Source organism: Parus major, chromosome 2, assembly GCF_001522545.3.
Source record: "Parus major isolate Abel chromosome 2, Parus_major1.1, whole genome shotgun sequence".
Taxonomy (NCBI): Eukaryota; Metazoa; Chordata; class Aves; order Passeriformes; family Paridae; genus Parus; species Parus major.
This window is the reverse complement of record NC_031769.1, coordinates 62,670,188-62,698,182: the sequence shown is the minus strand read 5'-3', so window position 1 is coordinate 62,698,182 and position 27,995 is coordinate 62,670,188. Positions and strand designations below refer to the sequence as shown.

The 27,995-nt window shown below is 43.6% G+C and overlaps 1 protein-coding gene across 7 annotated transcripts in view; it reads left to right on the top strand.

Moving 5' to 3' along the window:
• PHACTR1 (phosphatase and actin regulator 1) overlaps positions 1–23,820 on the top strand; it is a 297,287-nt gene extending 273,467 nt beyond the window's left edge. For all 7 annotated transcript variants that reach the window (XM_015617571.3, XM_015617569.3, XM_015617568.3 and 4 more), the window contains 5 exons: positions 1,898–1,953; positions 6,736–6,797; positions 13,272–13,412; positions 16,719–16,795; positions 18,951–23,820. In XM_015617571.3, coding sequence (XP_015473057.1) covers positions 1,898–1,953; positions 6,736–6,797; positions 13,272–13,412; positions 16,719–16,795; positions 18,951–18,966 — 352 coding nt within the window. In that variant the 3' untranslated portion in view covers positions 18,967–23,820. The remainder of the gene's footprint in view (positions 1–1,897; positions 1,954–6,735; positions 6,798–13,271; positions 13,413–16,718; positions 16,796–18,950) is intronic.
• Positions 23,821–27,995: the final 4,175 nt, after the last annotated feature.

The following is a 27,995-nucleotide window of genomic DNA, read 5'->3' as shown; positions in this document are numbered from 1 at the left end:
GGCAGGTACCTCACTAAACACATGGAAGATGTGATCCTCATTGCAAATCACTTCTGTGGGTAGATAAAACTTCTTCTGTTAGAAATGTCCTAGTGTGAACTGTGACAGAACAGTTATCTGAGTCCTTCAATCCCTGTTTTCTTGGAAACAGAAAGACTTTTGGGGAGGGTTTTTTTTCTTCCTCCTTTTACTATGATGTTTGTTTCTGTAGAATCCATCTACATGCTGGACCTCATCCTGAATATCTCTCTGATGCATCCTCTTGAAAAGCATCATGGCATGGTGGATTAAAAACATTTATAATACAGTTCTTGCACTCACGTGTGGTGGGACTAAAAGTAGCAACTTTTTCTTTTTGGTTCTTATGTGATGCTAGAAATGAGAAAGTTTTAATTGCTTTACAGTCCTAAAGTGAAGTCTCCCATTAGCATCAGCTACTGTATCTTAAAGATGGTAAGAGCAAGCACTAAAATAGCACTTTCTGTCTTCAAAGTACTTTGCAGACATTCTTTACTTCTGAATTAAGGATCATTTTCTGTCACTTTTAACACTTTTCTGAGATAAATGTTCAATCTGCCATGAGAAAGGGACAAAGCTCCTGACTCTAAATTCTACAGTGTAATAGGGCTGTGTTCTGCTGGTTTGTTTTCAGGGTGTAAAGTGCCCCCAAAGGACATATGGCTGGTATCACCTCTCCTGGTGGAAATCTTCAGACTGTAAAATAGATGCCTGTAAAGTTTCAAACAGCTGGTGTAGGAAGTGAGCTCCTACCCAGTGTTTGTGCTTCATTCAGCCCTGTGCCCTGCACACAGTGTGAGGGGCAAAGGTCTTGAAATGGCACACACATGGCTCTGGAGAAGGCTGGGGACATGTGTGCACCAGCAGCTTATCCCCTGTATGGTGAGAAGCCACTGTCAGACATCTCTCGTCCAACCTTGCAGAACCAGCTCTGTTTCAGGGAGCTGCTGTACCCAGGGTCGGGGGAACATTCACTGCAGAAGATGAAGCCATGCAGCATTCTTATCATTGCCTATCAGCACCCAGTAACTCACAGGGAAACTGGTCCAGTTGGCAGAGACTGGGGCCCGTCTCTGAGTGACCAAGTTGAAGGAAGAGAAGGCTCTGTTGTGTCATTGGTATCATTGACAAAACTCCCATTGACTCGGATAAGAGTATGAGGATGCCCAACAGTGCTGACTTCTGATGTCATCTCTCTGGTTTACATTGTTTTGCAAAGACCCTTTTGTGCTTGCTCTGTATTCTGAATATTTGGGTCATTCCTATGTACAGATCCCCCATTTGTAATTAGATTGTGAGGTTTGTTGACCCTATTATGTACAGGTTGACTATCAAGTCATACTGATCCTTCAAGATAGGATTTAATAGGGGGGAAGTGAGTGGGATGAGGAGGACGAGGGTTGCTATTGTTCTGCCCTCACTGCTGCCAAACAGTCCCTTGTTTTTTTTTCTGCGTCTGCGTGTTCAAATGCTGTGTGAACAAACAGGGCGCAGTCAGGAGGCTGGCGAGAGGGCAGCAAGAGGGTTAGCTGGATCCTAGCTAGAAATACTTGTGCAAGTCAGGAAGCAGGCATGAAGGGAAGGAAATTAAGTGGAGACATCTGTGTGGCTTAGCTTTCAGCAGCTCTGCCTGGGGTAGGGGTGGGAGAGTCATGCCTAAGATGACATAACGTATTTTGTCTTTCGTGGGTTGGAAACAGAGGAAACTGCGAAAGCAAAGCATGGAGTGTGTCACGCATGGTCCAGGCATACCAAGTACATAATGGAGCAGTGTCAGTGTTTTCTGGTCTGCCTTTCACGCCCCAAAGTAACTCTTCAAGGCAAAGAACTGAGAAGAATATGATATGGTCCAAAAACTGATCTTGGACTTTTTTCGCAGACGACTGAGCCAGAGGCCGACCGCTGAGGAGTTGGAGCAGAGGAACATACTGAAACGTAAGTCTTGATTCTGCTGACATTTAACCTGAAGCCAGATAATTTGGTTTACATTTCATGTACTTTGGTATTTTTTATAAACATCAACTATTCTCTGTAGGCATCACTGATAAAGGGCATCATAAGTGCAAATAAGTGTGGAAGTCTGTAACAATATCTAGAACTCCAGAAATGGTTCTTTAAGATCAGAGTCAGTAAATTTACAAGAACAAACAACCTATGGAGAAAAAAACCCACATGTTGATTGACATTCCAAACAGGAGGTCAAGCATCCTGAAAAGACTCCTTTATGCATCACTTATATAGGTGAGCATCCCATTGTAAGTTAGTAAAGATATTAGGGCATAGGTTGATTAAGCTTTCCTAAAAATCTTCCAAGCAATCTATGCTAGCTGGAGCTTTTATTCAATTTAAAAAAGAATCCACTTTGACTCAGGGTTATTTCCCCAAAATGTTCCCCTGAAACTCTCCCTTCAAATCAGCCAAAAATTTGCTGGTAGATCCTCAGCATGTGGTATTTTAAAGGGACAAAATACCATTCAGAAATCCTGAATCAAGTTAAGTTAGTAGATACATTGCCACTGACTTCCAGGGAAGCTGGACTGAGTCCAGTCCTCATGAATGAGCAGGAAGAAAATGACCATTTCTTTACTTGCATGTAAGTGTTTTGAATATTAAAAACAAAAAAGCTGTTTATCTAATTGTTGCTGTTACTTTGGAAATAGAAAAGAAAAAAAAAAGTTCTTCCCCTTTAAATTAGTAAATGCATATTTACTAACAGTACCTTATGCATAACAAAGCAGTACCTTATACATAACATCTGTTTAGATAGGTCCCTAATTCATCTTCTCTTGTTCAAATAACTGCATTGTATAGAACCATGAAAATGTGGTAGCAGAAGATTAATTATCTGAAAATCAGCAGAATTCATTTTTCAAAATCTTCATAACCAAACTCCTAGTAGATTAATGACAGTGTTAATGCCCAGCAGGGTTTTTTCATCTATTGATGTTATTACATGTGGCAGACAGAGAGAGAGAGACACCACTGTCAATGCAAAGATGAGAAAAGACCGGACAGCAGAGCAGCATGGGCAAGCCTGAGGCTGCTGGAAAAGCCATTTCTTCAGGACCAGCCCTCTCTTAATAACTGTGCTCCTACTGTCTACTCCTAACTCTGGTGACTGGCTGCTGGAGGAAGTCAGGGGCAGTCTGGGGAAATATTTGGCACAGCCAGCTGTGATTGTCTCACAGGGGCATAGCAGAACAGCGGGAGAAGGGGGGACCTGCGACGTGACAGATGCCAGGCTCAGGCACAGAGGGACAGAGGCCAATTCTCTGGCAGCTCATGTTGTCATCCTGGGACCTATGAACAAACTCATCAGGCACCACCTGGCACTGGTGCATGACCAGCAAACAGTGCCCTGGCACTGGGGGAGGTGGGGTCTTGGGCACCTGCTTTGAACCAGCATCAGCAGGGAGAAGCATCTCCAACACTGGGTGCCTTGCAGACATTCATAAAAGACATGTTGCTAAGCTCAGCACTCACAGAGTGCCCTAAAGATGTCTTGTATTTCAGAGGAATTACCCCTTGAGTAACATCAGTTTCTTTTTTAATTGAATAAAGGCTCTTAAATGACATGGATGTTTGAAGATATTACCCTGAATCCAGAACCATATTGTATTTCCTAAATGGAATTTTTGTAGCTTGTTTTAGCACAGATCTTTCCCAAAACATGTGTGTCTTGGTAAACAAACAGCTTCCTAATTACAGGAAAGACTAATGTGGTATTTCCAAGGCATTCCAGCTTTTGGTGAACCACAGCAGGAAAGAAAAAAATTAAAAGCATTCCATAATTTTAAAAAGGAAGCATAAACATGCCCTACCCTTAAACAAGTAAATATAAACATTTTCTGATTTGTACATCATTTTGTGCCATTCCTCTAGACTTCTAAGAAAGAGCATTATAATAAATATAATGGAGAGTAGGGAAAGAGAGACTTAGGAAGTGTGAATAAAAAGAATGTAAATTCTCTGCATAAGCAGGTCAAGCAATTTGCCAAAGCCCAACTCAGAGCACACACAAACACACAAGAAAACTTACCAAGCTCTTGAGTAGACTAAACAGGATTTTCTCTGCAGTTAAAGCTGAAACCTCCCTGATGAAAATACTGTGTCTGGTACCATGATGTTCCTATTACACCTGTAACTGCATTACTGCACATGCTGGTGGGAAAAAATGAGGCAAAATGTGGTTGGGCAGCCAGTCCTTATACATGAATTGAATGCTTCCTTGGTCTGTGCTACTGCAATAATTGCAAATTATCTTTACAAGGGCAAAGCATCCACTGCCAAGCTCTGCTACTTGCTGATAGCAACAGCGAAATCACAGCAGCCACAGCAAGGAGGCAGAGCAGAGCCAACTGGTTCTAGTAGGGTCTTTCACTGAGGTACACCCCATTCACTGACTCATTTAGGTCAAGGGCATGTAGAGGGAGAAGTCCAGGCCTGCAGGGTTTCTTTGAAGACTAAAGAACACTTTGCAGCTATACTCGCTGTCCAAGTGTATAAGGAAAGATGCCTCAATCCCCTGTCACGCACCACCCCTGTGCCACTTCACAGGTGGATAAAAGCAATCCAGCTGCCAGCCTGGCACATTCAGGGTTGCATAAATTCCTCACAAAAATGATGGTTTGGTGGGTCCTGAATGCCTCAAACTGTATTGGGGAACATTTCACACTGGCACAGAAATCAGGTGTGAAAATTGCACCTACATCCAACCGCTCGCCCTGGCACGCAGGTTTAGAGAAACAGACAATCACTTGAACACATAAGATAAAATAAAGCATCAGTTCTGTAGCTTCACAAGATTGGCATGACTTAACTTCAAAGAAATAGCTAAAACAAAGTCACTTTCTAGTTTTGAAGGAGAATGTGCTCCTATTTTCCAGCTTTTACCTGCCTGAAGTCTTAAGCCTGCCTGGCTGGGCTTACAGTGGGGAGAACAGAAAAACATCAGATGCCAAGGACAAAAATGAATAGCCATTACTAAGTTTTGTGCCTAACTCTTTGGCTGCTTGCAGTTCTACCCTGACTCTGTGTGGATTCTCTTTAGTGCTGTGTCTGAAAGCAGGCATTTGCAGGACCAACTCCTCCAAATCTGAGACACAAAGGGAAGAAAAAAATTGCTAGAGGATCAATTGCTAGAAGAGTATCCAGCCCAGTAGGGACAGAAACCACTGAAAGAGGAAAATTACGATTATCAGTGTAGGTACTCCAGTGATTGCTTAAAAAGACAGTTGTGATTCCCTGCTGTCTTATATTCTTTTTACTCCCCTACTGGTTTCCTTCCTTCTAAAAACATAAGGAGTATTTTTGGTATAATGGCTCTTAAAGATCAGAAGTGTAGTGTGAAACATCATAACATTGACAGGTTCTTTGTCCACTTTGGTGGAGATTTCCCAGTCCTGCTGAAGTCAGTGAGCAGTTGTGATAGCACTGTCAGCTCTACTGTCCTGAGCAGTGAGAAACCTGGTTTCCAGCCTGGCCCTCCTCACCTGCTCAGAGGCTTCTGTGGTCACTAAACCTTAGGTCTCATTTCTGTGTGGGGAAAGCCCAGTTTTCTAGTGAAAGTGCTGGCTTGTGCTCTCACCACTGAAGAAGCTATGGCTCGTGAATTGTTACTGCTGCTCTGAAGGAGATGCCTGCTCCATCTTCAGGATCAGCAGAGAGGAACATGGGATGCTCCCTTAAGTTTAGTGCAGTCCAAATTTTAACAATTTAAATCAAGGCACCTATCCTCAGCTGGCCTTTGAGGTCTATCATGTCCCCTGCAGAGAGTTAATAATGCCTGAGCTAGTCCTAACTGAGCAAAAACTGGATCCCAGCAGGGGCACAGAATACTTACTGGAAAAGCTGATGAGTTGTGTTTGCTCTCACCTGTTATGTGCCAGCATGATTGGAGTAAAGAGCATTTCAGCCATCAGTGAAGCAGTGGAGACAGATCCTAACTGATCAAGAAGCTGAGTACCTGGAAACGTGGGATTTTAGTGACTTTTGGTAAAGGTCAATGCAAAGACCATGCATGACAGCCTGCTCCTAAGTTGAAGAAGAGCTAGTGTACTCAAATGTTATTGAGCTCTTGAGGGAGAAGAGTTGAGGCATGCCCTGGTAAGGACTTGTAGCACGTGATCTTTTGACTTAATGTTGAAAGTTAATTGACTTAGGATGAGCTTCTATGCTCCAGTGTGATACTTTGAAGGCTCATGATGGAAGGACACAGTCTCTTAAACTCTGCTTATGCCATGGGAAGTTGCATGATTTTCCTGGCACCTCTATTCCAAAGGATTTTTTCTATTATCTCCAAAAAGTAGCTACAAGAAATTATTCTGCAGATGGGAAAAAGATACATGTGTCTCTTTTCCAACTATTGACCTTGCGGAATCGGACCCTATCGTAGCTAAGCCCCCTGAGGCCTCCAGGCCTGTGGGCAGGGAGATAACATTATTTGAAGAGCTGGCTTGCTGCCCAGCCCTTCTAGAAAGTGACACACATGAAGAGGTGCCAACACTGGGAAAGGAAGGAAGCTGTAGATGTTTTATGAAGTGCATGAAGAAGCGCAGTAGCTACGGATCAAGGACGTTCACCAGCCCCAGAGGGACATACTGTGCATCAGAGAGGTCCTGAAACATTAATATACTTACTGATGGAAAGGCTTATTTTGTTGCAAACTGTGCATGCCTGATGAGTCCACAGTCTGAGATCCTTGTAAATCTTTTACAGCCCGGAATGAGCAAGAGGAGCAGGAGGAAAAACGAGAGATTAAGAGAAGATTAACACGTAAGGTGAGAAGCAACTTTGATCCTATTATGACACTAGTGTAACTTTCTCCCTACTGCACAGTTGTTCGCCTTTTCCCTTCAGCACCATTTTCAAAAGTAGAGTGTGAAACAAGTCTTACAAAAAAATCTTTAAAAGAAATCATCAATGTTGCAAGGTGTAAGTCCACTGAGAGCAAAAGAAACTACTTTGTAGGCTACTGCTGGTAACATTTCAAACAGGAAAAGAGAAGATCTGGTCTTCATAACTGAAGGAGTTTTGAGCAGTGAAGGATAGAGATCAGCATTTACAAGGACCAATGCTTCTTGCAAATGTAATGGCTTCTGTAGCCATTACAGAGAGCTAAGTTAAAGCAATGCTGATTTGAAAATTCAAAAAAAAACCTCATAAAACTGGAAGCTAAACATTTTCTGGAAAGGGGGGTTGTCAATTGAGGTATTTAAACTAAATAGAGACAAGCATTTGTAAAAAGAGTATAGTGCAGAAAGCAATCTAGTATTGGCAGGAAAGGACAAACAAAACAGCATCGCTTGATTCAAAAGTCATTTACTCTTAAAACTGAAGAACAGGCATTTCAGATGTACACATTCAGTTTTGCAGCTGCCATAAATGTCTATGGATGCCCAAACATACACAGTGAACAATCTATCCTGCTATTGCAGATTAACTTTCTTTCAGCACTGACATATTTCCTATCTCCAGAAGTAAAGAAAGCCTTCTAAAAACTCACATGCTTGTGAAGCAGCACCATTCCCTTTCTGCACAATTTTAGATGGCTTAGTTTTTTTGACCTATGTGATCACAGCTTTCATGGTATAAATAATAATAATAAGGAAAGGTCTCTAAAGATATGTGGAAAGGTTATATTCTGAGGACTGAATTGCTTTCTACCACGGTTAAAAATCTCATGCCTTATTCTCAGTTCATGTAAATAGGTAGAATTCTTGGTCACCAGTGGGGGGATACTGTTGTTGTCTGCAGGAGCTAGAGAGCCATAATATTGTTTGTAAAACACTTATATTCCTCACCACGATGACAGGGATGACTTTGCATTCCCTCTTAGCACTGCCTGAAAGAAAAGATCCTAACTGCATTGCAGATGTTTCATGGGATGAGGCTCTGCGCAAAGGCTGGAAATACCGTTTTACCAGGCTTTCAATTTCCCTGTACATTGAAGGGTAAACATGTGCAAAAATCCAGTGCAGAGCTTGATGCCATTTGAGGAGCAGCTGTAATAGATGAGGAGCAAAGCTCCCCATACCCAGTGTGTCACCTGAGAAGTGAGGGCTTGCTGACTGAGCCGGCACCATCACCACACGGTTCCCATCCTCCACTCTCCTGTAGGAAAGGTACAGAACAAGGAATCATCTGTTCAGGCAGAGGCCACAGCTCAGATAAGCACTCAGGCTGCCACTTCTTCACATTGGTGTCTGCTCCCTGAAACCTCACCAGTTTTCTGGGAGATTTCTTGCTTTGTCTTGTTTGCACTTTTAAGTAGAAGCAACAGGGAAAGCAGCATCAGTCCAAGGCCCTGGCATTTGGCTCTTTAATGTTCATACCCCTATTCCTCATCACATATCTTTTAGTCTTAGTTTTGGCTTCCCCTCTAGTAAAAATTTTTCTCCCCCATATTGCTGAGCTTGATAGCAACACGACTTAACATAATTTCATTTGGATCATCTTTTTAAACTGCTCTAAATTGTTCTAGTGACACGTGTAATTTTAATGAAAGAACTGCAGGGCTGATCAAAACAACAGATTTTGTTCTTACCTACCAAACATACTATCATAAAGGCTCAGAAATCTCTGGGGAAAAGAAGTGAATAAAGTGTGCTAGTGTTTTAGATAACAACTAGAAATGCCAACCACCGAGTGAATCCTGCAAAAATAGCTGTTATTCCCCAGCTGTGTCTTTCATGAGCCTGTCCCAGATGTGTCGTTGTGTATACAGCAGAGTGGCAAGCTCCTTCTGTCAGTTTGTACTGAAGCCTTAGTACCAAAAGATTTTAAATCTAAAGATCAAGCAGAAGTTTAATTGAGCACAGCAAGTGTGTTGCCCAGCAGCCCTTTCTGTATGCACTGAGTTTTCAAGCACACACGTGCCCACAGGGTAAATTCAACATGAGCAAACTCTGCTGTGTTTCCTCTTTTGTAAACGTGTGTAGGTGGGAGTATGAAGAGAAGCAGATTCTGTAGAAGCCACTGATGAGACTTTTGACCTTGCACTACAGAAACTGCTACTGTCCACGGTTTTTTTGGTGGCAACATGCCAATTCCAAGGGGAGAACCCACTCCATCCATAAAAAAGCTGTTCTTAAAATTCTGTCAGCACTGACATTTTGTTACAGTGTTATGATGATAAGTTGTAACATGACATGCTGTAATAAGTAAGATTACCTTGCTAGGTCTAGATGCCTTATTAAAGTCATCAATAAATATCCAGTTGAATTCATCATCTGGACAGGTAATTTTAAAAAAATAAAAAATTACAAAGAAATCAGGTGACCTATAGCAAGCTGTCCCTTGTAGCCCTTTCCATCCTCTCTGACTCATCTAATTCCACATTAACTGGGGTGAGGAATAGCTACCACTCAAATTACAAAATGAAGGCACATGATGTTGGCTAAGTTACTCAGCAGCTCGTGTCCCTCTTGCCCAAGGAAGGAGAGTTGGAGCATGTTTGCCTGTCACCTGAGATGCCCAGCCATCCTCTCTCTCTGTCCTCTCTCTCCCTGACCCTCAGGCCACCGAGCACCTTCGGGCACACGGACTTGTGTCATTTGAGTGGAAGGACTTGTGGATTAGGAAGGTTTTTTCTCTGAGCACTGGTCTTGATCTTCAGTCCATTCAAAGAATTTTAATGTGCAGAAGCCCTCTGGAAATGCTGCAGATGGGTCACGTCCACAGGGAGATCTGGGCCCCCAAGAATTACTAGCAAGAACGTATCTTCTCTGAACCATGACAAACTTGGCCAAGGACCAAGGCAATCAACACAAGCCTGAATGTCCCCTGAGGACTGCCATTACAGAGAGAGAATTGTAGCCTGGATTAACAGAACACATTACAAATCACTTGCAAAGTGGAATAGAACTCTTCATTTCCTACCTTCTTTTTTTTTAAATGGCACCATGCTTCCCAATCCCCAGAGCTGCTTACTGTTTTCTATCCCCCCACTGCCAATAGCTTATTTTTCTCAGAGGTCTAGCTCCAAAAGGAAGTCTTTCAGAGTTGTAATACTGACTACCAAATTGAAGAGGTGTGGCTGTTTCTTAAAATCCCTGCAATAATCTGAAATCTTTGCTCCTGTTAAATTCTTGCCCCAGTCCAATTTAAATGCTCTGTTCACTGGTGCCTCTCTGGGAAATGTCTCCCCTGCTTGAAGATGTTCAAGCTTTTCTTTAACTGACCTCCACTGGCTTGCATCAGCAAAGGCTGTTGAAAATAATGAACTCTTGAGAGAGGTGGGACTCATCAGAGAGAGGTGAGAGAGAGGCAGCAGGGAGGAGAAAGGTCAGAGGAGAAAAAAAGATTAGTGGCTAATTTGGATAAACTGCATTTATAGTCAGAGGGAAAGGTCTTCAGGGCATTTTCTTCACATCCTGCTCCTATATCTTTACTGCAGAAGGTGGGGAGCAAAGGGGTGTGCTGCTGGCTAGGGTTTGTAATTTTTCAGCTTGTTCTCTTCTTTAAATACCAACTGTAACATTTTAATGAGGTAACAGAGCAGGTAATAATGACATGATAAGATAAACTTCCTTGTGACTGAAGTGGGGCAAACTTTTGCATTTGACTAAATCCTAGGACCAGACTGGCAAGAGTAAGTCCCCCTCCATTTTACCTGGTGGGGTGCTTGGGTTTGCTTCATTTCCCATGCCATGGACAAAGAGGGGTGTGTTAAACCTTCCCTTTCAAATTGCCTTAGTATCAAAGCCTGGAAAATGCCCATTTGTATCTACAGCACTCCAGAATGTACAGAAGAAAATCTGACCTCCTGTGACAAGGCATGAGAGGTCCTGTCCTCATGTACTGCTCTCGCATTAATACAAATCCATTTTGAAAGGGAATTTTACCCTGGTGCACACTCAAATAATGAGTCACTCACCATAGAACTACCCTGCTCTCTCAACTCCCAAATCTTCACAAATAGATAAATAGAAATGTAAATGCCCAGGTATTGCACACAGAGAGAGTCCAGACACACTCATGCCCATGCATGCCTTTGACATAAGCAGAAGTAAGTTAAAAAGGGTCCAGCTCAGCAAGAACCCCTTCTTCCTGCTTGGAGCACCACACCTTCTGCAGACAATTGTGTCGTGCCCTTGGCCATGTCCTTGTCCTGTAATTTTTGAATGTGCCCTATTCTTTCTGCCTGTTAGAAGAGCTCATTCTCAGGTGTTGCTACATAAGGACTCTGTAGCATTAAGCAATTTAGACCCAAGAGACAGACACAGCTCACAGGTCATAAAAATAAACTGCAAGGTGAGATCTCAGATGAGCTGGGCCCTCAGTGTGGACACACATTGGACTAACACCAGCAGTGGGGCTGCTTGCAGACTGTCCTGCAGAGCTGATTCTATTCAAGAGTTAAGGGAGCTCTGGGCAGCCCAAACATTTTGCAAGTCTCTCACAACTAGAAGGTCACAAGAAATCTCTGCAATGGTATGAGAAGAAGGCAGGGAAATTTGTTAACCATTCAAATAATGTCGCTTTAATTAATGGCTTTTAGGAAATGACTTAGTGTGGTTGTCTCTCTCATTACACTTAGCATGATCAGATTGGCACTTTGGTTTAATGTACTGAATATATTTTGTGTGCATGTATTTATATATGGAAATATATGTAGATTTATGGCTACACATGAACTATGTGATACCAGCTATGAATTTTCAGGACTCTTTTACAGCCAGAGCACTGGCACAAGAGTCAGTGCTTCTCTTTTCCATTGTCATTCCTGTTCTCCTGTGCTTCTCAAAGGCAGGACATTAGTGCAGCTCTGCAGACTCGCCACATGAGGAGTCTGAACCCAACTTGTGTGTGTGTGCTCAGGGATGCTGGTGTAAGGAGAGCAACCCACTGCCACCTCCCATCACAGACATCTTTTCTAAACAGAGAAGAGAAAGACAACCAACCATGCCAAGAACAAGCACACAGGCTTACGGCCAGATGCAGGATAGGGCAGTGGAGCTCCACCCAAGTGCTGAAGAAAGGATGGATTTTTCACCCTTCACTTAGTATCCTGGCTGTTTGAAATCTTAATACTCCCTGGAAGATGAAATGCAGGGAAGTGAGATACTTCATTTGGGAGAAAGGTGGATTCAGGAGCATAAATAATGTTTCAGAATAGAATCTCAAGCATTTTATTAAATATTTAGACCTTTCATCCTTCACAAGGGTAAAGTATTTCTAACATATCTATTTCTAGTGAGCAGGAATAGCATAATACACTGTGTAGGAAATTGTTATCAGGTTATTATTTTTCCTGATGTATCCTGGTTACAGATGTTCTACTCTAACAGTGAAACTTTCCAGTTAATCTACAGCCACATGCACACATTTATGTAGCACCTACATTCAGAAGCAATTGTGTAGTGGCTTCTGACATTCACCAGCATGCTGTGCATCCAAGGAGAATTGATCCCTGGAAGCCAACTCCTGTCCCTGGCCATGTAACTGACTGTGCAACACATGAACTACCAGCACACTAATTTAACAGGAGTTTTTCACTGTGGCTGCCTATTCTGTTGTGGAATTTGAAAGAAATGCTTGAAACAATGAAGATGCTTTCCTGACATGATACAATCCATCACTGCCATTTATTTTGGCTTGTAGCATGCAACATAGACTTTTAAAAGTCAAATATTCTACGATACAAAGCACAGCTGTCAATGGATACAGTTAAAAGTTCAATGAGCACTAATCATCCCACCTGCCTTTTCTGGAGGTAAGGACAGATCTGCAGAATATCATATGGGTAAAGAAAGTTGTTTTTCACCCTTTTCATGTAATTCAGAGCAGGAGCCACTCCATGCATTGGCCTGACTCTTCCCAGGCAGTGCAGAAGTATCGACAACAGCAGCAGAAGGCTGGAAAGTACACACACAGCCTTTGCAGGTCATTTTAGAGTTGTCTTTGTCTCTTCCTGGGATATCAGTGCACTAGGAGACTTTCTTGCCTTACATCTGATTTCTGCCAAGGGTGATCAACCTCTGCTGGGAATTGGGGTCTCCAGCCATAGCAGCTTCCCAAAGAACAGTGGGCTGCTCTGGCAACAAGGTGAGACTATATTCAAGGTGTTATAACAAGAGGGCTTTTTCCAGATAGTAATTCTGTGAAAGGCAGATAAAAGCAAAGCACTGGGAATGTCCGAAACCCTCTTATTACCATAACAACAGTTGCAGTAAAATAAATCCCCAAGCAACACTCTGTAGGGAAAAGGCCAAGTCCTGATGTCTTTTTCTACTCCTTCCTCTAACCTGCAGCTGAGTCAAAGGCCCACAGTAGAAGAGCTACGTGAGAGGAAGATCCTCATCCGCTTCAGTGACTATGTGGAAGTGGCAGATGCGCAGGACTACGACAGGAGGGCGGACAAACCCTGGACACGACTCACAGCCGCCGACAAAGTAAGTGGAGCAGCTCTAGGAGAGCCATGGCCTAAACAGCTAGAGCATGTCATGGCAAACAGCATTCCTTGGGTCCCACAGATCCCATGGCTGTCAAGGAATAAACATCCACCTGACATCCCTTCCCAACACACCTGTGGGGTTTTTTTTCCATTCACGAGGTTTGTTTGTTTGTTTGAAGCAGAAATCCTTGGCCAGAAGGTTTCTATATGCATGGAAACCAGGAGAGGGAAGGAATCCCAAGCCCCTTAAGGAAAGGTCTTGATGACAGCCCTGTTAGTTGTTTGTTGGTTTTGGTCTTACCACATTATGCTGCCAGCTGAGAGCTCTGGCAAGACTTAGCAGTGAGACAGGAGCATGTGCCAGAGTGGCTGTGTCAGGACAGGACAGGCTTGAGTGTAAAAATGCCAGCAGGTCAATTTGGCAAAGGTACCTCCATCCCTCCAAAGCCAGGTCACTTCTCTCTAGTGTGTTACAACAGGGGTTTTTGCCCAGGATTTCTGCCACAGAGTATTTTAAGTGAACTGAAATCACACAAGACCTGCCAATGAAAAAAAAGACACGTTTGGTATTGATGGCAATACCCTCTGAACACTGGTGGAAATTCCACTAAATAGTGTCTCTGTGTGTTGACATTGATGGCAGAGGGATTAAATTGCTGGCAAATTGTATCAGTCACATACTGAGGGTCTCAATGGGACCTCAGGAAAAATATTTGAAAGATTTTATGGACATTGTAAGAAGCGAGGACTATGAGGCTCTGTGATTCAGTCATGAATCTTACAGTCACTCTATGATGCCCTTTTAATTTTAAAGACCTTCAGATATCCGAATTCAAGCCCTGACTATTTCTTTGCCATGGAACTCACTCATTCAGCAATGGAGAGCAGGACATCCAATGTTTAAAGCATTAGCAAAATTCCCAGCCACACCACTCACCTATGATGCTCTTGGTTTTATTCACAACAGACAGCCTGTTTTACTTGTATAATTCAACCAAAGGACTTGTATAGTTTTGTGATGTTGTTCTCCTCCTTGATACAGGGATTTCTTCCGTTTAGCTTTGGTTAAGGTAATGTAGCATAAACTGATCTACAAAAAAAAACCTTCCTCAGGACCATCCATAGACCATAATATACTGGGTTAAATTAGCTTTTATCATCACCATGTTTTTACATCACCATGTTTGACAAGATATTAGTCAACTGACTTACCTTTATTCTCTTAACTGTTAGATGATGGAGGGAATAAATATCCCAGCTGGTTCTACAGCCTTTGAGAGATCCCTGTCTGGGATGAAAGGCATGGAGAAACTTCAGCTGGGCATGGAGATTTGATCTCTCATCCTATGTGTCTGAAAAGAACAAGCATTACATACCACTATTAAATTTAACCTGGTAAAGAATTTAGTATTAAGGCAGAGTACTTTGATGTCACTTTTTCTTTTATAATGCATGTGCAAGTTCAATAGCCAGAGAAAAGTTAATTCCTTCAAATTAGCCTTTTCTCAGCAAAGCATCATCAGAATAAGAGATGTTTGTCATTCTAATATTAGTGCCCTTTATGGCATAAGGAAGCAGATATATTGGTTTTTGTTTGTGTCCTGTGGGCAGTATTCTGATTTCTGCCATTCAGGTGACCTACTTTTCCTCAACACTATGTCTACTGTTGGAAAAAATAGCCAGAAAAATTGAAAAAAAACTGCATCATCCTAGATAGAATTATTTTATTCCAGAGTTGTGATTCAATACCTGTCTTCACCGGTCAGCACAGACTAGATTTATTGCAAAAACAGATTTTAGCAATGGGCTTTTCTGTTTGCCAGTAAATCTTGCTCTGTGTGCTGGGTGGAGGGAACTGCCTTCAGTCAGAGTTTGTCTTTAGCAGGTCTGACTCCTAAGGGAAGGAAAAGAGCATTTTTGCATCTCTCCATCAGATGAGGGATGGAGGGGGGAATAGATCTCAGTCCCTGTGGGAGTCAGCTGCCCCTGTGGCCTCCTTCACAGTCACTTCAGTAGCAGATTGGTCTGCTGAAGGCAGCCCTGGAGCTGCTGCATAGCCATCACTCTGTCCTGATGGATGAAGCAGTGCCTGACAAGCACTTCTAAGGGAAATAAGAAACCAAAGCTGTGGATAAGGAGCAGAAAGGGCCTTTTCTGTACAAAAACACTTGCAAAATCCATCACTTAGGGTTTGTCAAAGTAAGGTAGTTGGTGAGTGGAGCAGTGGCTGTTGCAAAACTCCTGTTTTGGGCTTGTGCTACTCATACTAGTTTAAATTTGATTTTAGATTTTTCACTGAGAAAAATTCCTGAGAGATGTGATTACCATTAATTGGAGCAACCCCTTTCCACCTCTGATGCTGAGGTTTTCAGCATCACACAGAAAGGCAGTGCACACACCTCGGACCCATGGGAGCATTTGGCCACAGCAGACACCTTGCACGTCCCCTCCAAATGCTCACAGTGAAACACTCATGAGCAACAAATATCACAGAGCTGTCAGAGGTTTTTACTCTGAGCTTGGGACTTGAGACATTTCTGCTGAGCACCATCTCTACCATGCAGCTGAGTCCCTCCAAGTCACCCCCCTCTGGTTTTTATTCTTCAATATTTCTCTTCCTGCCAGTGCCCCTTGGTTTTCTTTTCCCTCACAGACAAGCCATAGAGGCTGAATGCTACCACACCGTGGCAGGTTTTCTGCCAGGTTAATCTGTCTAATCACTTCAATGAACAGCACAGCAGGGTCAGAAGGGAGGAGCAGGGCAGAGGGGCACAGCCCGAGGCAGAGTAGAGGGCAGGGAGCCAGGTATCCCTCTTTCCTTCCCAAGTACAATCAGTCACTTTAGGTAACTTCACCCGAGGAAAGTCAGGACCAATAAAGGCAGAAGACATCTCATACACAAGTCTGTCAGGATCTGGGCCCAGTCTAGTCACAGTCCAGCTCTGGAACAGATCACAGTGTTTCACAAACTGCAGTGCTCTTTTTGTTTCTTATACTTGTGCTAATTTGGATTTTGTACATGTAAACATTTATATAATAAGCCAGAATTGTGTTCTGTACCTGCAGGGTCTGTGATATGTTTTCAAATTGAGCCATTCCACCAAAGCATTTCTCTCTTCCCTTTATGTGATTTAGAACATGTTTATCTCTGTTCCTTTTCATGTTTTAGAGACTTTATGTATGTCTTTGTCTCTCTGATAATGGTATCTCTCTGCTTTACTTTTAATATACTGTTTTGAGAACAAAGTGAACTTATTTTGATCTCTCTCATTTATACATTTATGAGTTTCTTTGTCCTTTGCAGGCAGCCATTCGAAAAGAGCTTAATGAATTTAAAAGCTCTGAAATGGAAGTTCATGAATTAAGTAGGCATCTAACAAGGTAAGCTAAGAGATTAATTTTTTAAGACTATAAATGAATACTGTTGTTTTCAAAAAAAAACAAAGCCAGCAGCTGTTTCTCCAACATGCACTGAGCACACCATGAGGTCTAGACAACATTTAGAATTACAGGCTCTAAAAGCAACTCACAGAGATGAGCACATGCTGCCCCATTATGTGGAGTTATTCAGGCACGTGCCATTTAATGCAGTATAACTTCTATTTTTTTTTTAATCATCATGCTCCATATCTGTTCTTCTGAGATCAAAAGTTAAAAAAAGAGTTGATGTCTGGAGGAGGACAGGGAACCCTTGCAGAGCACGTAGCAAAGTCTGAATGAGCACACACTAAGCCCTGCTGTGTGTGCAGCTGTTCCACACCACACAGATCCCACCCACAGGTCTCTCAGTCTTGTCCTCCACATCTAGCCATGCATGACACAGTGGGGCATAGCAAGATCCACACTGTAAAGAGGCACTATTATTTACACCTTGGGCTCCTTTTTAGTTTTAAAGGGAGAGGCTGAATGAATTATCCATGAGCCCAAACCAAGCACCTTCCTCTCTGACAGGCTAGGGTTGAAGTCAGTCCTTTGCAAATCAGCACTGTAGACTTTAAAGACAAGTGTTGGGTAGTGAGGACAAGTGACAGTGAGATCTGGTGCAAAACTGATCTGCCCTTGTATTAATGTGTTCATCAGTTCAGTGCTCATGAAAAATGCAGGCGGTACTTTTAGGAAAAATACAGAAAAGCTTACGGCAAAATTAATTTTGTATTAGGGGATTTTTATGTGTATAAATTAATAATTATATTAAAATTCACCACATGTATTATGCATATATTACCTTGCAGAAATGATTTCCCTCTCCACCCTAGCATGTGCTAGGCTGGTTGCACTGGGGTTTGTAGTGATGGAGTGCTGCTGGAGATAAGCCAGCTGCTCCTGAGCCACAAGGTCTAGGAGAAAGCCTTAGGCTGTACAATTGGCCTAGATCTGTTGACCCCAGTGACTGAGCGTTTGAGGGACATTTGGCTCTTCCAGGGCAAGCTGACAAATGTAGAAAGGACAAGGCTGCTTTAAAGGGGGTGTTGCTACAAGTAGTCAAGCTCCATTGAGAGCTCCATTGAATTCCATAATGCCTTTAGCATCCCACAATGAAACTGGTTTCATTTTCCAGAAGTCTCTCTGGCTGCTTGGCTTTCACAGGTTTCTGCACAGTATTTTCCTCCTCTTCCAGTGTTGGAGTGGGCAGTGACCCTTTAAAGTTTGTATCTGAAAGCCACTGAGCAGCGTGGACTCAAGTCTGGGTGAGGCATGCAGAGAGCCACAGCTCATACAACAGGCACTGGAATAAGGGTTTGCCTGAAGAACAGCAGGACTTATTGGTTTGACAAGTGGCTTTGGGAAATACGCACTTGAAGGAAACATGCTTCAACAAAAGAGAGTAATTCCCTTAAATAAACTTAGATAAATCACCATTATAAAGTCATTAGCAAGGTAATGAGCTCTTCATGTCATTAAGCAGTGGCAAGAGCAAAGAGTGTGAGTGTCACTTTACTAGTGGGACACATTAATTAATTCATAATAGAGTGAAAAATCAAAGCTTCAAAAACATCTATTTGCAGTACTGACAAACCCAGGCCTGACACAGGGTGCCTTGCAGGAAGGGTGGCCATTTTAGCTCCATTTGTCTCTTTAGCTTCCAGCATTAAAGAATAATCATGGTTATTAAACTGTATGTAAATCTTCCTGGCAAAATAGCATAAGGTTTGTCTAAACCAGACAATTTTTGTAGAGTCAGGCCTTGTATGGCCTGGAAGAGGGAGAGCTGATCTGCTATCACCCACTCAGAGATCCCATAGGATCTGTATGTATGTACATCTGTGTGTGTGTATGTACCGAAGTGTATGAATGTCTCTGCTAGATTTTGGTGCAAACAGCTTGTGCCTATGAACTCTGAGTCTGGCAAGGGCCAAGAAGTGTGAGAGTCTGTCTGTTTTGGCTCCTCTTGCCAGCCTGGCTGATGCTGCAGGAATTGAACTGCCTAATGGTGTCACTGTAACAATTAGTTCTCCTATTTTTTTTTATGTGCAATATACATGTGAGGCTATTATCTTACTGTTTCCCTTTTTTTTTTCCCCCCCTTGGGTTTTAGGTTTCATAGACCGTAGCAGATCAATTCTACCTGACTACTATGCCATCTTCAAAACATAACTAAAAGGAACCATAAGTGCTGGTATTATTCACTTCCCTGTTACGTACAATGTAAATCTTCCGAACTGCCTTTTTAAAAAAAAAAAAAAAAAAAGAGTAGAAAAATAAATACTAAAAAAAAGGAGAATTGTATTTACATGTGATGAGTACTACAGCATCATCAGACCTGCTGGTTCAAGCTTCAGTAACAGAAAATACCCCTGGTGGGAAATCGTGCCAAGACTTGGCATCTATGTATAGGACTTTCCCGGCATGTGGATTTGCCATATGTGTTCAAGCCCAGCTGGTGGTGCAACCATTGTTGGCTTCAGGCACCCCTCATCCTGACAAGCCTCTGTCATCAACCCTAGAGAGCCCTGAGGTGGTGTTCAGGGAATCACTTGGCCTGGGTGAAGTCTCCAAAAGATGAGCCCCTATGGCACTAAAGCACTTACCCCAAACACTCCTTTCAAGTTGAGAGCACCTCATGAGGACAGTGAAGGAGCGGAACTCTCCACGGGCCGGCCCATCTGTGAATATCATCTGACTAGAAAGACATTTCTTCCCCTGGAGAAGTTTACAGCCAGTCAGTAGACATTGTTCAGCTTCCAAGCAGAAAAACGTACCACCACTGAAGAACAGGACTCCCTACTGAAGGCTGCTTCAACTCTAGCAACTGTTTGTTTTCCATCTCTTTCAAGCATAATTTTTTAAACCCGGTTGTGAGCCCATTAGCAGTAAGTGACAAGAATGCTGAGGACCAGCAAGCAAAAGCCCATCTCTTCATGGTCACTGCATGCCATCTGCTCCACTTGTAGTTTGTCTTACACCCAAACCTCGTGACTCTGTGAGAGCCAGTGTGCCCCCGGCAGCAGGAAAGGCTGGGATTCCCCTCCAGCTCTGCAGAGGGACACGCAACAGGAGGGGCTGGAGGTTCCATGAAGGATATCTAATGTCTCTGTATCAGGTGTCTCAAGAACTGATCCTAAACTCACACTGTGCAAAGCATGACAAAGTGTGTTACCTGGCCTAACAAAAGGAGTCTGGGGCATTCTTATGGATGGTGGGACTTGTCACTGGTACCCACGGCTGAGGCATGAGGACAGCAATTCAGAGGTGTTCTGAATTTATTTGTTCTAATTTTGTTTTTAATTTATTTTTATTATAGTGGTTTAACACACAAACTGACCAAGCAGAGCTCAGAGAGCTGGTCACTCTGGGCCTGGTTTACCTGCCAACTTAAGCGTGTGCTCTACAGTAAGGAAGCACACGCAGCCTCACTGCTTTCAAGAATATGTCTGACAGGCTTAATTGAACCTGAACACAATTAAGTGCTTTTCTGAACTTAGGCCATCACCTTCCAGAGTTAAGTCCTTAACTACTATAATGCCAGCAAGCCGGGGCAGACATTGTCGGGATTCCTTTCAAGCTCTTACAAGACACTATTATGCCATGTTGTGGGACAGTGTCTGAAAGCACTGTAGCAACATTACTGTAAGAAGTTCCAGATTATTATTTCAGGACACCCTTTCTTCCACAATAGCAATTTTCCTTTGACAGTTTGAACAGAGAGGCCAAAGTTTTTTTACTACAGAATAATTATTTCTGTTATTCTTTTACTGATTTTTTCCTTTCTCACTGTCTTCCATGTATCTATCCTCTCTTCTGTGCTCCCTCTCCAGCTCCCCCTGTTCTGTGCTGACATCGCCATTTACTGATTGCAGGGTGAGCAGCCTCTCACCCTTGAGCATTTAATGGCCAGGGCAGCGTAGTGCCAACACTCCTGCCTCTTCTCAGGCCTCACCTCACTCCTCTGGATGCAGGAGTACGGCCAAAGGACCTGCATGTAGCCCATGGAATGGCTCTAGCACCCAGCCTGCCCCAACAACCCTGGCAGCGAGGGTAATGCCCTCCATCTACGCTTGGTGGTGGCACTCATTGCCTCTCAGATTGGCTCTCCATCAGAGATAAGCAAAAGCTTTTCATTCTCATCCATGGCCATCCTTGCATTGCTGTGGATTATTGGCTATTAAATTAGGATTGGCTGCTGTAGGATGGAACACCAAAGGAAAGTAAAAAACAGGTGGTTTCTGGTGCTTCCCAGACTGGGTGATGATTTCTGAGGAAACACACCGTGATCCCTGTGTCACCAGCTCACACTTGCTTTAGATAGAAGTTCATCAGTAGTGAAAGCCTTCAATGTGCAATGTTAACAGCTCAGTGCAGCAGAGGCAGAGCATTTAATGTACCAGCCAGGTACATTATTGGGGTTATCTTCATGAAAAACCTCAGTTCGTTTTTATAGATTCATTCACATACACATGCACACAAGTTACAAGACTGCATCACAGCTTTAAAACAAGGAAAAGAAGCCTTTATGGTTTTGACTGCACAGACACTGCATTAGCAAAGGGCTCTGCAATAGAGCTGCTCTGAAGGACAACAAATCCTTGTGTTCCCAGCATGGATCTCACACATGCCCTGGCATCACTAGCTTAGAGGATCGCTGTGAAATGGAAGGGACACCGTTTAAGGAGCAGTGGTGACAGGAATCACAGGACTTGGTAGGCTAGTGGGAGGGAAAGGTGAGGATTTGTTTCATTTTTATTAAAAATATTAAGAGGAGGGAGGTGGAAGTTGCAGGCTGCTGCTATCTGTCCATTGTTAGTGCTGGAGTCCCCAGGGGCATGAGGAGTCTGAGCACTGCCACTGTCCCTCATGGACACAGCCCCAAGCAGTCCCCACACTGCCAGTCTGGCACCCAAAATAAACCCTTGAGCACTGGCTGAGACACATAACAGCAAATTCTGGGTGATGGCCAAATATTTCCCAGCACCATCATCCAGAGGAGCCCATGGCAGGTCCCTGCTGACCACTCAGCAAGTTGTTTAACTTAGCCTTGCCCCATAATTTGTGCTGTCCCCAGGGCAGCTCCACACAGCCATGCCTTTTTTTTTATTTCTTTGTTGTTTTTTTGTTTACTTAACCCCTAACTGAGCAGACAGCAGGATAGAAGTGGAAGAATTGCCATATTTCTCCCCAGCTGGAAATAGAGCTTATTCCTGAAAAGGGGGAAGGGGAGGAAAAAGAAGCCATACAAGGTGTTTGGCACTGCAGTATCACCAAACTGACACTTCATCTGCTTTTAGCTTCAGTGGGTCTGGGTAGTTTGCGAAGTTAACCTTCATCAAGGTGTTCCACAACAGCCTTTCGGGGCCTGAACATGGCACCACATCCTCAGCGTGCACACCCACCTCTGGCATCCCTGGGAGGCTGCACACAGACTTGGGAACTGCTGGTCCCTTTTTTAATAAATCTGGTTTCTTGAGAATTGTTTCCTCATCTGTGAAAGCCATCCCTATCATGGCAAAAGAGCTGTGATTCTCTTGGCAGTAAAGAAAAAAAAAAAAAAAACAAACAACAAACAGTCATGATTTCTCTCCTTTGATCTGGATTATGTGTAGGACATAATGATGGCATTCCTGCTAAGACTGTGTTAGCAGTCATCCTCATTCTGATTGGAAGGAGATTAATAGTGGTAATAAAGAAACTACACCAGGTTTAGAGAATGGAAAAATCAACAGAACAAAAATTACTATTGCAGTCATCCATCTCCAAAGATAATAACCTAAAGTAATAGAAGCATTTTTGTTATAATATACCGAATCCTGAATACTTGAAGTGTGCAAGTATTCCAACATCTGTTCAGCAGCCTGTGGAATAATGAAGTGGGGACTAAGGGGTGGCTGGGGAGGTGGTGGGGATTGACAAAGCAGTTGCAAAACATCTAGACAAAAAAGTTTTGATTGTTTGGGAAAAGTCATGGTGAGGAAGCCCAGTAGTGGCATCACCCTCCTACCCACACCTTCACCAGCAGAGGGTTGCAGGGACCTGGTGACACCATTCTGGTTCGGAGGGAATGTGGACATTGTGGCTTTTTCCCACCCTACACCCCACTGGGTGGGTACTTGCAGGCTGAAGAAGTTTCAGGCTGCAGGTTTGCTGGGTAGGGAGCTCAGGCCAGCTTTTGTGTCTAGGTAATTCCTAGTGAACACACTGGGTGTTACCAGAAGAGAAGGAAGAGGTGGAGGAAAGAACATAATAGACTTTTAGCTATTTTATGTTAACTGAAACCATTTAGTGAAGCCATTACACAAATATAGCTCATCCTAATACATGTATAACCACTGCATTCTGTCATCATTGCAGCTACTCACCCAACTCACCCTTCCTTATTTCTACAGCACCACCTGTGCAGTGCAATCACTATAAACCAAGAGAGGGGCGAGCACTTCCAGCATGCCTAGTGAAGCTTGCACTCATAAAAATAGATGGGCAAGGTGGAAACCCATAGTTATACATGAATGGGAGCTCCCCAACGTGCCTGCAAATAAAATATCTTTGTATAAATAGCCATGGGAGATGACTAGGCTAATAAAAAAATCAGGAAAGAAAAAGGGGACAAATTATTTTTCCCAGGTGTTCAGTCTGCTCAAGCTTGGAACAACTTCTGTAAACAAAGAGGAGGTGACGGGCACATTTCCTGCGTCCCTGTGTGTCCCAGTTACTCCTGCACCAGTTGCATTTTCCAGTTGATATCCAAGTGTATGTATATAGTTTGTCTTTGTATAGGAGTGAGTGTGGTGGCTGTCAATCGTGCTCTTCCAGTATTGTAATTTAACAGATTATGGCTGTATGAAAATGATGTAAATAACTAGAAAAAATTAAACTGGATCTCTATGTCCTAGTTTTTGTACATACTGAAACTGCATGGTATTTAAATTATTGTTTGTCTCTGATGTATGCAGTTTCTTAAAAAAATTCATTTAAAAAAAGCTTTCCGGTGCCTGTGTATTTTATCACCCTCTGTCCCAGGGGCTGACAGTGTAACACACAGAGGCAGTCAAGGATACCAGCCAGGCTCATGAGGAAAGAGAGACTTCCCAGAGCAGAGGGGTGGGACAGATCAGATGAGCCCAAGCGCTGTGGCTGGGCTGGTGCAGCTCAGCAAGGAAGGACAAGTGGTACCTCAGCTGCTGAAGGGCTAACCAGCACCACTCCAGTGAAAAGCAAATCCAACAGTCTGCACTAGACACACACAGGCATCCAAAAATCCCACAGCCAAACCCCATCTGTCACCACAATGCTGCTGGTGCAGGCTGGGCTCTGCCAGGGCCAGCTGCCAGGGTCAATGTGCAGCCACCAAGCAGCACAAGCAAGTTCAGCAGAGGAGCCATTCTCTATTCCTGCACGTCCATATCACATATTCCTATTTTTTTTTACCTTTCTTCCCCAAGTAGCTTCAGTGGGTGACTAGTGGAAGCCTCTGTGTAGTGAAAAGAGGAGCAAAAGCTTTCACAAGAATAAGTACATATCTTCAAACAGGCTCAGTGGCCTCCTGCAAGGGTGACAGCTCTGCTGAGGCTGCTCAGTGTTTGGAACTGATGGTGCAAACATCCTGACTCTGAGGAGACCAGTGACACCCAGCATCCTCACTCTAAGTGGCAGCTGGGAGCAGCTCCCCTCCTCTGACACACAGAGGCTTCCAATTACACAAAAATTAAAAATCCATCTACTTTAACTGACCAAATTCTGTTCCTTTCCCTTGCTGGTAGAGAAACACAACATGATCAAAACTTAGGTATTGAGCTTTTTTTGGTTTGCTTCCATCTGGGCAACTTTTCACCTACCTCACAATCCTATTTTGTGTGTCTTTCTATGTATTTCCATTCTGCCAGCCAACAAGTTTGTGGCTATCCTGTGAGATGTGGATAAATAAAGAAAATTGTAGGTTTTGTTCCCCCACCTTGAGCTATGGCTTTCATAGCAGCAGTATATAGTGGCTTGGCTACATATGGTAATGTCTGTGCTTTAACAAGAAAAATATTGGTGAGAATACATTGTACAGGGAATGTGAGAACACAGTCCAATTTCTTGCACTGAGACCTCTACAAAAGGGATGGGTTATGTTTTAATGGAAGCATTTCATAAAACCAGTCTAAGTGAAGGGATGTGTATGTCTTCAGTGACATCCATGTAATTACTGGCAATCAAATTGCAATCCAATGCCATCTGTAGGCAGGAAACAGGAGCCTGGAAAAAAATCGATTCTCCATGTGACAGACACACCTGCACAAACACACTCTGCTGCTTGGCAGTGCCTGCTCAGAACTCAGTGCCCTTAGCACAGGTGTAGGGCTGGATTGCTTTGCCATCATCTTCCTCATCTCCATTTCTCACCTTGGCTCCTTGGCTCAAGGTTCCCAGACAAGCAAACCCAAAAACAGCAGCGTGGCCGTGCCCTGCTCACACAGTCAAGCTGGTCTGTGTGGGACAAAGCAGCTGCCCCTGCTCCTGAGTGCAGCTGTCAGGGCAAGGTGCAGGCGGTGCAACAGCACCCTCAGGTGCCCACATGGGCCAGCAGTGCCTTCAAACGGTACAAAGCCGCTTGCAGAATTCCACCCCGAGCGGCAGAAAGAACAAAAGCTTGGCTTGTAGGTAAATTTGTGTCATGGGAGCTGTGGTGTTCAGAAGGACATCTTCAGCTGAGGCTGTCCCATGTGGAAATGACAGCTGTTCTCCTGTGCACAGAACTCTGCTCTGTATCACTGTTACTTTATGGGCCTTTGGATTACTATATTTCAGCTGCTTTTGTCTCCATGCTCTCCTGCTTTTCTTTCCATGCAGTCAGGCTCCTTAAAAAAACCACTCATCACTTTTCAAGCACCATCCTCTGACATCTGCCAGTACTTTACTTATCTGGAGTTTCCATCACATTTGGACATCAGCTGGATGATGTGTGCAGCACGGGAGAGCACAGACGTGGCACTGCTCTAAACCTCTCTGGAGAGAAAATATGGCTTGAGGGGAGAACTGGATCAAATTAAGCTTATTTTTCTTGTTTGCAAAGCCCATGAAGATATTTGGCAGGGTGAAACTTGAGGGGGAGAGCTTTCACTGTCCAAAGTGAATGCTTCAGTGCTGTCTCTGGGGGATAAAAAGCATAAAGGAAAACCAAAAACAACGCAACACTTGTTGGGTTCTAAATGGACAAGCAAGTATGCAGCAGGCAGTTACATACTCGGCCACTCAAGGAGAAATTATGTAAATAAAGAAAAAATACCTAATTTCCAAGCTTCTCAGGAAAAATGAACATCAGGTAACTCATGTTCCTGCTGGATGACATAGAGGTTAACAGAAAACAAGTAGCAAAGATAACCCCTTCCTTACTTTACTTAGCCAAAGATTTCAGTGAGAGGCTCAACTCTGTACAACATCAAAACATTCTGTGTTAGGAACTGCTATAGTAGATAAATGACCAAACTTGGACTTCCCATTAGAAGTGCCAAGTTGGACACCACAACTATTGCACTGGTTTAGTTCAAGAGGTCCAAGAATGCTTGCCACCTACCCCAAGCTGGTGACAATGTCTGGAGGGACAGATCCAGGCTTCCCTAACAGTGGACTCTGCTCCAGGCTGGGACTTTAGAGGTACCTTGCCTCAACTTTCCCCTGACTTGCATGCTGGGGACAGTGGAAGCTCCCATTTTGTTGTTCTGCTCCCTTGGGAAGCAGGGCTCTGAGCTAAAGCCTTATGTTCCTCTGGGTGTATGAGCAACTGAGCAATTATCAAAAATTAACTGAGCCTAAGTGAGCCAGATTCCTACTTCCAGCTTATTAGGAATTCAGGGCATATTCTGCATAAACTGGTTCCTCTGTAAATCTACAGCTTAAGTTTGTGAATGGATCCATTATGAGACACACAAATGCCTCTCACCAGCAGTGAGGGAAGCATGGCATTAAACCACCATGCACTCTCTTGAGAGCTCCCCTTCTTCTGCATAACCCAGCAATAAGTAATGACCCTGCATTAAAGAAACACTCCTGATCCTTCTTGGTACACAGAACTGAAAAAGCTACACAGAAACTGCAGCTGGACATTACAGTAGAGCAGCATTTGGGATCCATCCCACATGAAATGGGATGTTAAGTAAAATTGCTGTTGTTTATGTGGAAACACAAAGTTTTTTACTGTGAGGATTACCAAGTACAGGTTGCCCCAAGAGATGTTAGACTCCCTCTCCTGGAGACAGTCAGAAGCCACATGGACATGCTTGGTCCTGGGCTCTAGGTGGCCCTGCTTGAGCAGGGGGGTCTGACCACATGGATTCCACAGGTCCCTGCCAACTTCAGCCTTTCTATGGTTCTGTAAAAGTTGATCTCTCTCTTCTGTGCAGCTCCAGGCCTGCCCACTAACAGGGAAAGGCTTCTTTAAATTAAAAAAAAACTTCTGGAGCCTTCAGTCAAACAGTAATTGGAGGAACACTCACTGGCAAGCCTGGAAGCAGTAACACTGACTGGCATTTCTAATCCTGATTCAGTGCACCTCTCTTCACAGAATATGAGTTATTGATTCCCTTTCAGGACTGAAACAGCTTCGGTGTCATCGCTACTTGTTTTTAAATGACAAGTAATCTGCTGTGTGAAGGCCCTGGAAATGCACCCACACCTTTGGGGTTGTGTGAATTGCCTGTGCAGCTGGGGGGAATCCTCCACACGGGCAGTGTCTCAGATTGCACCCGTGGCCATTATTTGAAACACTTGTGCACTGCACGTTACAGAATGCAGGGCTGTTGTTAACAGAACTTGTGTTCTTCCTGTGCACCTTACCCAGCTCCCATGCCTGCACCAGGAAAACAAGCACCCATCAAAAATGGACTCCATGGATTACACCACAGTGCAGGCACAAGAGTAGATTCCAAAGCAGACACAAACATGCTTTTCCTGAACTGGCTCAACTTGGGCATTCCAGCAAAACCAACAGCGAGGTCTCAGCATCCAGCAGAGATCATCTCCCCAGGGCTTTAGGGGTAACCCCAGCCAAGTCCAGGCTGCCCCACTTAATGTGCTGCAAGGTAAACCTGACCCAGTTTAAAACAAAAGTTTCTAAAGCATTTCAATTCTGCGCAACACTGAGTGCAAGCTAAACACACTCTCTCAAGTGCAA